Source organism: Mastigoproctus giganteus, chromosome 10 (genome assembly GCF_048544385.1).
Source record: "Mastigoproctus giganteus isolate SK-2022 chromosome 10, ASM4854438v1, whole genome shotgun sequence".
NCBI classification, from domain to species: Eukaryota; Metazoa; Arthropoda; class Arachnida; order Uropygi; family Thelyphonidae; genus Mastigoproctus; species Mastigoproctus giganteus.
This window is the reverse complement of record NC_143584.1, coordinates 168244886-168257454: the sequence shown is the minus strand read 5'-3', so window position 1 is coordinate 168257454 and position 12569 is coordinate 168244886. Positions and strand designations below refer to the sequence as shown.

Sequence of the window (12569 nt, the reverse complement as noted above, 5' to 3'; positions counted from 1 at the left end):
GGATCTCTGTTGGTGATATTGCATATAATTTTGTACCTGGTGCCTGTCAGAGGGGCCGCCGTTAAATTTCTGTTTTAATTGATTTCAAAATTTAATGAATTATTTTCTTATAATTAGATGTTCTAAATTATCTTAGAGATTTTCTGCTGCAATATTTTTACTCTTGTTACCCCTCTCTTCCCTCCCTGTTTGGTTTGATTCTTAAGTTTAATTTAGACTATTTTTGCTCTTGTCTTGCCATACTGCTGGCATTATTTTATTTTTATTTTTAACTCTCATTCTGATTTATTTGTATGGTTATATTTTAAGCATCATGTAGAGGAACATGCTTTTTGCCGCCTCTGATGTTTGCTGTACCTTTTTTATTTTATTTTTATCATGAAAGATTCAGTTTCCAACTATTTTAAATGTTATTCAAATATATATATATAATATTGATAAAAATAATTACATTACTGAATGACAAAAATAAGCAAGCGAAGTATTAAATCAAAATTATTAAACTGTGTTTTGGATCCGGGGTACTACTAGTTACAGTAGAGAAACCTGGCAACCATAATGAAATATAGAAAAATGTTTATATTCGGTGTATAGGGTAGGGATGCTGACCCGTCAATTGTAATTACCATTGGAAGGCCTGTAAGGTGAAGGAGATAACCTGAAATTAAATTGATTAACATAAAAATAAAAATAATAATGAAGATAACATTCTAAAGATACTTAGACATATTTGAATAGAGCTGTAAAGCTAGCAACCAAACACACCAGCATATGATCAAGTTTTTGATGATTGTTTCACAACGAGCCATTCGTATTAACAGAACTTTTAGGGTCTCTTAATAGCACATCCAGTAGTGCTGCTGGTCTGGATGGGATCTACTACATAATGTTAAAAACAACTAGACAACAGAGCTAAAAGAATATTGTTAAAATATTAAAGTTGAATATCTTCAGAAAATACTTACCCAAACTCCTTGCTTAAATAATTACCTAAAGTCTGAAAAAAGGTTTACAGGTGGCTAACATGTTTCTTGGAAAGCAACAACTCGGCAAACAGTAACCAGTACAGGTTTTGAAAGGATCCGTCAGTGTTAGATGTGATGATAAAGCTGGAGCAAACCTCAGTAATTCCTTCTTAAGCAGACATCTGGTTTAAGATATTCATTCTTTCGGCTTGAGAATTCAGTTACCCCAAATTATTTAAAACTTCCATTTCCACAAACGGTTTCAGATTAGAAATATGAACATCTATCCAATCATTTGAACAAGAGGAGGGTGTACTACAGGGTTCCATTCTCAGTGCAACATTATTTGCAATAAGAATGACAAATATGGCATGGAACGCACCAGATACGGTAGAATGGTAAATTATACATATTTGATAACAGCTTCATTATCTCCTTACAATTCCAAACTATGAATACATCATTGAAAGGAAACTTCCAATTTCTATAACAAAAATAGAATCATGAGCACTGTGGAATGGTTATTTCCTAGCAGAAAAGAAATCTACTGCAATGCAATATTGAATTATACTTACAGTAGTGGCAGGAGTGTCATTAATAAATTGAGCGAGCTTGAACTCCTGGTTTGCCAAATGCTGACATAATAGGGCTAATAGAAACTTCTAACTCCAGAAAGAAATATAGGTGATGAAAAAACAACCTGATTCCTGTTACCAACATCTATTGGTATTTAGATAATAAACTTAATTTTGTTACCCATATAGGTTATCTTTGGCTGTCTCTGCCATGTCCTGGGTTGCTGATAGGTCATGCTTGGATTATGGATCACATGTCTACAACTCCTGTAGGAAAAGCTTGTATATTGAGGCAAATGAGCCTACATCTCAGGCAAAAACCCTTATTGTGTAACTATGTAGCAAAGATTAAAAATATTCCAGCACACCACAGCTGGTAGTATCTGTTTGACCCTCAATATGCCATGCTATACCACAACAAACATAGTGAAAACTGCCTGCAGGACTTCAATTGTAAGGAGCTCATGCTCATTTGGGACATTAGCTTCCAGAATATCTTCCAAGTTGTACTCCTGAACTTCCTTGGACTCAGTTCTCATTTCTTTCTGATAATTGATTTATAAGATGGAGGAAATCCTCCCCTGCAAACACCAACTTTCAACAGCTACATAAACCACATTGCTTTAAAACTCAGATGAATGTTTTGTCTGTATGTTTTGGAGCCATCAGTAAAGATATGTACTGCTGCAGCAGTTTATTCCACATTCTATGCAACCATGTCTCTTCCTATTGAATGCAGTATCTATACTGTAGAATGTTTTGTAATAAAACTAGCTCTAAATAGCATAAACAACAACCATATCAAGCAATTTCTAATCTTTACAGACTCCTTCAGTGAAATACATGCCATTCGGTCTACCTTTCCACCCTCTCATTCCATTCTTAAAGAGATCCGATTTAAATGTAATTATCAAACAGCCAACCAGAACGAGATGGTTACCTTCTGCTGGATCCCTAGTCATGTCGGTATTCCAGGTAATGAATATTCAAATGACACTGCTAAACATTCTGACACTCGATCTTTCTGTCAAATGAAAGTGTCCCACACTGAATACAAATTGATTATTAAAGCAACATGTAGGAAACAATGGGCTCAACTCTGGAAAACTGAAATCACTAATAAAAGTGCTGCAGATAAAAAAAAAGAAAGAAAAAAAGAGCCTTAGCTGTGGGCATCTAGATTCAGGAGAAGCAGATGAGAAGGGGTGATTTTTGACAACACCCTGCATAAGTCATTCCTATCCAACTCATCTGTATTTGCTTACGGAAGAGAAGCCTTCTCATTGTTTCTTTTGGTGGTTGCATGGGAGTAAATTCTGAAACTTGTACTGGAACAAGCTGAAGCCTGTTTATGTACATTGCCGGTAACCTGCACTTGCAGATCAATCATATTTTGGCAAAGTATATACCATTTTTGGCTAACAAGTGATTTTTTATTTATTTATTATTTTATTATTTATTATTTTTTTTATGCTAAATAAAATGCCAACAAGCACATTGTATTAAGTCACCACTATTCATTTGTTAACAAATTTATTTAAAAATAGTATCTATAGATTATTTACTATTTAAAATTTTTACATGTGAAGAGGAACAAAATAACAGTGTAATTAAAAGAAAAAGCAATAAGGTCATCAGTTTTTGCAACCCCATGACAAAATTGTCTAATGTGATTAGCACATTCTCGTATGTGTGCATAAGTGTGGCCCATTTAATTACTGTACTCTCAGTGGATGGATTTTTCTGAAATGTTATATTTTTTGTCTTTAGCATTATTAGAGACATGCGATGCAAGAAAGCAAGCTTAGGCAGCATCGGCCAAAAAAAAACCCCTTCAATTTCACCCCTCAATTCATTCCAAATGCCTGTCCAGCTCAGCCTTAAATTTATTTAGGCCATCAACTTCCACAACAAAAGATGGAATACTTTCCACCAATCACCCACCTGGTGTCTAAAGGCAAACTTCCGCACATCTATTCTACAGCTGTCTTTCTTCAATTTGAATCATACCCAATCAGGTTCTTCATCTGAGCAAGAAAACAATCCCATCAGCATTCAGCTTGCTCAACTCATTCAAGGTCTTATACACCTCAATCATATCACCTCGCAGGTGCCTACACTCCAGGTGCTGCAATTTGCAGAACTTAACCCTTTCTTGGTAAGAGCACCCCTTTGTTCCTCTCACCAATCTTGTTGCCTTTCTTTGTACTCGTTCTAGCAACTCCACATCCTTCCTAAAATGAGGCCTCCAGACCTGTACACAGTACTCTAGGTGTGGCCTAACCATTGCCTCGTACAACGGGATAATCACCTCCCTGTCCCTGATAGCAAAATTCCTATATATCAAAGATTCCATGAACTGCCCTGGCAGTCTGTCTGCACTGCTCAGCAAACTTCATATTTCACTGCACAATTACCCCCCAGGTCTTTTTCACTTTCCACTTTCCTGAGTGCAGTACCCAAGAGAAACGTACACAGTTGGTACGTTTCTCTTGGGTTATTGCTACCCGTATGCAGTACTTTGCATTTGTCAATGTTAATCTTCAGTTGCCACTTCTCAGCCCATTTGCCAAATTTGTCTAGATCCAGTTGGAGCAGCATACTGTCGTTAACAACCTTTGTATTATCTGCAAACTTGGACATTAAACCTGATATACCTTCATCAATATCATTGATAAGTATACAAAACAAAAAAAGGGTGACAAATCCCTCACATCCAATTATCGTCCTATTGCAGTTACTTCTACTCTTTCTAAAGTAATGGAGAAATCAATTAACCGCCAACTTTTAAACTACCTAGAAACCTTCCGTCTGATCAACGATTGCCAGTATGGATTCTGTCAGTGTCGATCCACTGGTGATAATTTGGCTTATCTTACCCATTTATGGACTAATTTAATGGAAAGGTTCGGTGAAACGCAAGTAGTTGCTCTTGACATCTCAAAGGCTTTCGATCGTGTTTGGCATAAAGGACTTCTAAACAAGCTTCCATCTTATGGTTTGCCAACTGTTTTTAGTAATTGGTTATCCAGTTTTCTCTCTGATCGCTCACTGAGGGTGATGGTAGGTGGCTCTCTGTGTTCTAACTTCTCCACTAATGCCGGTGTGTCCCAGGGTTCAGTTCTTTCCCCCACTCTTTTCCTCTTGTATATTAATGACCTTCTTCCATTGACTGGAAATCCTATCCATAGTTTTGCCGATGATAGCACATTGCATTCCACTTTCCATTTTGAGAAACCTTGTCCTGCTCAATCAGCTTCAACTTCTCGAAAATCTGCTATCAATTCCTTAAATGCCGATCTTCAGGTAATTCTCCAGTGGGGCAAAGACAACTTAGTTGATTTGAACCCTTCTAAAACCAGTCTTGTCTTATATCTCACAAAAAGGATTCTTCTGCTCACTATGCTTATCTTTAGTGACACTCCGATTTCCAGGCAAAATGATATATCTCTTTTGGGGGTTACCCTGACTTGTGATCACTCTTGGCACAGGCACATTACAAATATTGCTTCCTCTGCATCTAAAAAACTTGGTTTTCTCTTTTGCTCTCGGCATTACTTTCTTCCAAACTTCACTCTGTACAAATCGCAAGTCCGCCTTGCCATGGAATATTGTTCCCACATGTGGGGCGATGCCCCCAAAACCTCTCTCAGGCTTCTTGATTCCATTCAGAAGAGGGCAGTTATGTTAATTAATGATTCATCTCTAACAGATTCTCTCCACTCGCTGTCTCATAGACGTACTGTTTTTGCTGCATGCCTCTTCTACAGATACTTCCATGGGCACTGTTCTTCTGAATTGGCTTCTATAATTTCTGCTCTCTCTTTCTAAACAGTCCGAACACGTGCCGCCAACATCCATTTGCTGTCCAACTTCAAACTCACAGAACCAACTTTTCATCTTGTTCGTTTATTCATTCAACTGCCGTTTTCTGGAACAACCTTCTTTTATACATATTTCCTGAAAATTACAGTCTACAGAAGTTCAAGTCGAATGTCAACAAATATCTTCTTTCGTCTTCTCAACCTCCAACCCAAGCACGGTACTAAGTATTATAGGTTCTAATACCTCTCGTGTTTAAGGTTTACATAAAAAAAAAATAATAATAAAATAAAATAACTTTTAGTAAAGAGCACGTAGTTTTACCTCCATATCTACTGACTCAGTTACCCGCGGTTAACCATGAAAAAAAAACCCAAAAAAAAACCTTAACACATACTACTCGCGTGTTCCATTATGATGCTTCCCTTTATTTTTTACAATGTTGCATATGGTTTGATCACCAGTATTATAATGGTTCTTTAGAGATTTAATGAATGCACCGTTTTCAAACTTTTGAATAATTTGAAAGCACAACTCTTGTGTTTGCCCATTAATTTCGCGATTTCTAAACCAACAACAAAAAAAAAAAAAAAAAAAAAATAGTTACTATAAAAAAAAATTCTGACATCCCTGACACATAAATAACAAAACAAAATTTTCCCTTTTGCGGTGCGATGGAACACAACAATTGACGTGACACACTAAATCAAACTAAACATTTGGTGTTGATGTGTCCCGGTTAATCCAATCCCAGTAAATAAATCGATAGTCTACTGTACTTTATTATTACCATATATAATGTTGGTAATGTCCTTACTGTGTGTTTAATTTATCAGTATAAACTTTATTATACATGTGTATGTATGTACAAGAAAACCACGTTATATATGGGGTCAGCAGGTGTTTGCTTATCTGCGATTTCAGCCATCCGCGGTAGGTCTTGGAATGTATCCCCCGCGGATACGGTGGTCTTACTTTATTTAACTTTTAATAAATAATACAATTTTTAGAGAAAAAGAAGTTTAGATTGCTTTGTTTTGAGAATTTTATTTTGACAGTTTCATTATCACTAAGAATATCTAGATCACTCACTAATTTTAGAGTATGTTCATCATTTTTATGCTCACATAATTGTTTTTATGTAATAGGGCAACCTCCACAATTTAACAAAATATGAATTGAATCCTGTATTCATATTGAAGCAATACCCCCCCCCCCCTCATTCTAGCAACAGCATCTCTCATTTGGACAATTTTGCCTTAAATTGCTAGTTGACCTCTGAAAACTCATGCATTATTAACAGTAAACATGTTAATCTCAGATATAATCCAAAAAAATCTGAAGTATCTGGTTCAGAAGGTTGCAAAGTGTTAAAAAGGACACCTATTGAAATGTTTGTGTCTAGTGTGGACACAAATACTTCAGTAGGTGATATCTTAAGAGGTTGTTAACATGTGATTTGTAGTATTTCTGGCTTGGATGCAAGCTGTGTGTCTGTTAAGAGAGGATTTGATGTAAATTTGAATACTGCCACATTGAACATATAAAAAACTGATGCTCTTTACTATACCAGAAAGGAAAGTGGATGAATGATTCTGCATGAAAAAAATAATGTGATATATATATATGGGAATGCTGTAAATGTTAAAAAAAATGTTTGGCACTTCATAGAAATGACCATGCTGCCAGAGGAAGAGAATTTTAAAACTTCTGTTATAAATGGTGTTACAACAGAAGATTATTGTAGTGGAAATTTAAGGTTGTCAAACAAAAATAGTTGCTCTCTCTTAACATTTTTCAGTATTGCAGCAAATACTCAAAGCTACAAATATTGCAGCAAAAAAGTTTTGACTGGGCACAAAAGCAAACATGTAATATCATCGAAATTATGGTTACTTTATTGCAGACTTGTACATACGCATTCTGGTTAAAGGCACCATTCTGAACTTGGAGAGGTGTTCCAGACCTGTGAAATTGATAAAATCATGAAAGCATTTGGGTTTTCTCTGACAGTGCTTTACAAGTTATTACAACTGATCTTCAGCAATGATGAAACAATGGGATACTGAATAGTGAAGTCTGTGTGGTTCTACTGAATTTTCTTTTTGGGTTTAGTATTGGCCATACAGTGCAAGGAAGACATACTTTAACTGAACCAGCAAAAATAATAATAAAATTATAATAATCTTGTAGGGTCAGGAGACCCTTGAATTTTCTGAAACAATTGACCTTGACTTTTCATAGTGTCAAGTTCCAGTAGTCACTGAAATAAGAGCACCTGCATCTTTTTAGTAACAGATCAATGAATACATTATTCAGTGATGTGTATTTGTGTCAGGAGTAGAGTAAAAAATTTATTTGCCAAGTTACTTTTCCCAAATTAGTTTTTTTAAGAAATAGCTTTCTGTGGGCTGAGCTTTCAATCTAATGTGACACTGAGTTGTAGAGAGCTCCACTGTCTCACAGTGGAACAAACAGATGTGTCTATGGCAATTAAAAAAAAAAAAAAAAAAAATAGATGCTTTTCTACTATATTTATTCAATAGCTTAGCTGCAAGGGGATGCTTAATTGCATTGACAACTTTACTGAATTAAACCAGATCCAAAGCTGTGGCTCTCCAGCTTCTGAAAAGCAGAGAAGAAGAAATAATTCTAGGAAGGCTAAGAATTGGGTATACTTGCCTCACACCCCGCTATCTATTAACAAATGGCAGCACTACTCAATGCACATCATGTCATGTGCAACTGACTGTTCATCATTTATTTGTGGACTGTCCTCACCTTCTCAATATCTGCTCAAACAGCTTTAAATCATGTGCTAATGCACAGCCATCGCTAACATTTATTGCAGATTCTTGGAGATGACTTTAATAAGAAAGAACTGTTTACCTTCCTAAGTAACATAGGAATATACCATAAAATATAACAGGTATTACAATAAAGTTAGTATTTCCTATTAACCATTAGAAAGATGGATAATAGGAAATATTAACCTATTTAATGTTGGAATTTAATGACACATAAGCTGCTAGGGTTACATATGGCTCTAGCAGCCTATGTGTCATTAAATCCTAAAAACAACAACATTGCATTTACAACAAATGAGAAATATTTGTGTGAAGTTTGTAATATGTATCACTATAGTAAAATCTTGTTTTATACAAAGTACTTGTTTATACGAAGCACATACCATTCCCCTGCAAAAGGATAGGCTTTTCTATGTAAATATATTCGTTTATTACAAAATTCGGTTAATATATATTACAAAGTTCTTTTTCACCCCATGAGAAATAAATATTGTCATTTTGTATGTTTAATACAAATCTTGGCAGAACGAACTGATTATTGCTCCTGGCTCCCTACTTCCCGAAGGATGGCACTGACTTGTTAAAAATTAGTTTTGTGTAAACAAAAGCAGTTTATGGTAGCTACAACGTCAAGTGCACTCTGAAAAACATCTTTCTGAAGGATGAGTTGTTAAATTAACAAAAGAATAAAAAGTTTTTCTAAGTTGTTTACATGCACTCCCTCACTCTCTCCATGGGAATAAGGTTTGTTGCAGTTGTTACCCCAGTTCAGAAAGTCTTTTGTTATCGTATACAGCAATCTATTTTTTGTGCTGTTTTATCTGAGCTGATGTCTTTTTTGGAACTTGTCTTTAAATATATTTAAATTTGTTTATATTAAATCTTATCTAGCAGTGTTATGGTGACAAAACTTAGTGGACAGAATTAAGCCTGGAAATTAAACTAAAAATTATACAAGAGGCTGATAGGATGGACATTGTAAAACGAATATAACATCCCTTTACCTACTTTATCTACAATACTGAAAAACTGAAAAAGACTCATAGTGCGTGACACTGGAGCAGTTATGAAAAACAGGAAACGAATTCATGGTGCAAAACACGAGGAGCTTAAAACAAAAAAAATTTTTTTTCGAGTGGTACCAACAAATGCGTGCATCAAATTTGCCAATATCAGTCCGATTTTGCAAGGAAAGGTAAATTATCTAGCTCAGCAACATGGGATTAGTGACTTCAAACGGAGCAGTGACTGGCTCCAAAGATTTAAAAACAGGAGTAACTTGGTTTTGCGAAATGTTTGCGGTGAGTCTGGATTATTTGACAAAGAAAAGGCTACAGACTAGTTGTGTTCTGTACGGTCCATCCTTAAAAAATGAGGCAAGAGATATTCTTAATCTCGACAAGACAGGTTTATTTTATAATTTGCTGTTCGAGGAGAGTCTTGTCATGGTGGAAAATTAAGTAAACACTCACTGTTGTGTTATGCTGCAATTCAGATGGCAGTACAAAACTACGCCCACTTGTGATTGGTAAGTTTTCCAAGCCAAGATGTTTTAATAAATAAATAAATGTTTTTAAATAAAAAACAAGATGTTTTTAAATAAATAAATAAATAAATAATGGTAAAATTTTTGACACTTTTGGGGGACCTCATTACTACAAACCTTGTTATTACAAAATGCGATAATTTAAGTCCCTTGAACTTTGTATTAACAAGATTCCACTGTATAAGCTTCAGAAGTTTCAGAATATTTCTGATAAGGCTGGAAATTTTAAATAACTTACTCTGCTGTAATTAATTCCTTGATTTTTATCATAGGATAATCCTTCTCCCAGCAAGTGTCTTGGAATTTTTGGGCTAAGTTTATATACTCAAGAAAGAGACTTGAAAGAAGTGTTTTCAGAATATGGTCCAATAAAGAATGTTCAAGTGGTTTATGACGCTCAGGTATGCCAAATATGATAATACAGCATTTATGAAGTGATATTTCTTAATTCATATCATTTATATTAATGAATATACATTTTACTGATTTGAATAACAAAAGTTTGTTGAACAGCTGTTGATAAAGTTGTAATGTATGAAAAGTACGTTTACAGAAAACTAAATAGTTCTGATAACCCAAACTTGTATTGAATATTTTAGAATCTGGTATGAGATTGCTGGATTCCTTTGCAATGTGACATAATGAACATAATGAAGCACATAGAGGAAGTGTAAAGTAGTTGGATAGAAAAATGCCATTCTCAAGTCACTGTTCATTTAGAATTGTTTTCATTAAATGTTTGTATCTTTGCTTGATGGTATTTCAGTTTCAAATAAAGTCTAATTTAATTTATCTAGAAATAATCAACGAGGTATGGTCGAATGTGTACTGGTGTGTTTTTTAGTACCAATGTGCTCACTTAAAGCATTTCATTACTCGCACTGAAAACAGCAAAATTTGACTAGAAACATTATGAACCTTCTGTAGATAGCCCCCCCCCCCCCTTGTAAATTTCACTTGCATAAAGGAATTTCAAAACAAATTTTTACGAATAAACTTATTTTTCACACTTTTCAAGTTTCTGTATTTGTTGATGCTTTGGTTCTTGATTTTCTGTAGTTGCTAACTTCCTAAACTAAAAGCCCATTCTTCCAGATTTTAGTAAAATTTATATAATGCTTATTTTCGAATAAGTAAAGTGCATATTTGTTTAAATGCAGATAAACTGATTTAAAAAAAATTCAGATTTTAGTCCTGAGTGGCCAAGTTATTAGGTACTTGTGCCCTTTTCATGAAATGGTGCTTCAGTAACAGCATCACATTTGTATCATGGGATTTAAAGGTGGGCAGATATCCAAGGATGCATAGGTATGTAGTTCAGCGTAAGAATGGGTAAGGCGAAAGGTTTAAGTGACCTCGAATGTAGCATGGTGGTCTGCACCAGACCTTCGCATACGTGCACCATAGAAACTACAGCCCTTCGGGAGTTTTCACACATTTCTGTCTGGGGGCATGTTCAGATTAGTTTAGTACCCCCAAACATTAATCAAAGGCCACCTTTGGTTGGAATCATCTTGTTAATGTCATAGGCTAACAGAGGCAGTCACATAACAATTTGACGAAATAGTAGTAACCAAAGATGCACATCCTATCTTAACTTATTGCAGATGTGGGTGCTGCAGTTGATGACTGAATCATTCTTGTCAACCAAAATCAGAACAGTGGACTTGTGATCACTGGTGGATTGGAAAAATGTTGCTTTGCCTAATGATCCCAGTTCCTTTTGCTTCATGCTGATAGGGGGACCATAATATACAAAACAGAATTCAGTTGTGAGCCTGTCCTGGTAATGGTCTAGGGGTATTGGGCATTGGGCATTGTTTTGTGATGCACCCTGATACTATTGGAGTGACATTGATATCACAGGTGTTTTTGAGCATGTGCATCCCTTCATACCTCTAGTGCATTCATCTCTGAATGGGATCTATAACAGAATTGTTCAGAACCACTTCCAAGAACAAGAATGAATTCGGCATACTGTGGTAGTCTCCCAATCACCAGATTGAGAGTAGAAATCTGTAACTATCCAATTAGCTACAGCTGTGTGAAGCAGTTGACTCAGTATGTGTCAAGCACTGTGGCATGCTTTTGACATTAGCATTAGTAAAGACACATGATGCAAGAAAGCAAGCTTTCTTGCATCATGTAGCATCAGTTTTTATATAGCATCAGCCAGGAAAAAAAAAAAAATTCTCATTTCACACATCCACTTGCTCCAAACGTTTGTCTAGTTCTACCTTGAATCTATTTAAGCTATCAACTTCTACAACGACAGATGGAAGTTTGTTCCAGCAATCAACCACTCACAAGCTAACAGCAAACTTCCACACATCTATCCTACAACTGTCTTTCCTCAATTTGAATTTATGCCCTCTCATGTTATTATTCCGAGCAAGAGAAAGAATCCCATCACCATTAAGCATGCTCAAACCATTCAAGGCTTTACCTCAGTCAGATCACCTCGCAGGTGCCTAGTCTCCAGACACTGTAATTTGCAAAACTTAAGCCTTTCTTCTTAAGAGCAACTCTTGTTCCATTCAATAACCTTGTTGCCCTTCTCTGTACTCATTCTAGCAGCTCTACATCCTTCTTAAAATGAGGCCTACAGACCTGTATACAGTACTCAAGTTGTGGCCTGACCATTGCCTTATACAAGGGGATATCACCTCCTTATCCCTGCTGGAAAAATTCCTGTATATCATTGACAAGACACCATGAGCTACTCTTGCTGACTGTCTACACTGCTCAGAAAACTTCATATCTGCCTGCACAATTACCCCAGGTCCTTTTTCATTCTCTACCACTGTCAGTGTAGTATCACAGAGTTGATACATTGCCCTGGGGTTGCTGTTTC

General features: G+C 35.7%; 1 protein-coding gene across 5 annotated transcripts in view; it reads left to right on the top strand.

The window, feature by feature from the left end:
• LOC150079461 (transformer-2 protein homolog beta-like) overlaps nt 1-12569 on the top strand; it is a 168595-nt gene that overhangs the window by 64731 nt on the left and 91295 nt on the right. For all 5 annotated transcript variants that reach the window (XR_016547589.1, XR_016547591.1, XR_016547590.1 and 2 more), the window contains exon 5: nt 9988-10116. Coding sequence is in view for 2 of the 5 variants with exons in the window: in XM_090384103.1 (XP_090240229.1) it covers nt 9988-10116 (129 nt within the window). In the remaining 3 variants the exon portion in view is untranslated. The remainder of the gene's footprint in view (nt 1-9987; nt 10117-12569) is intronic.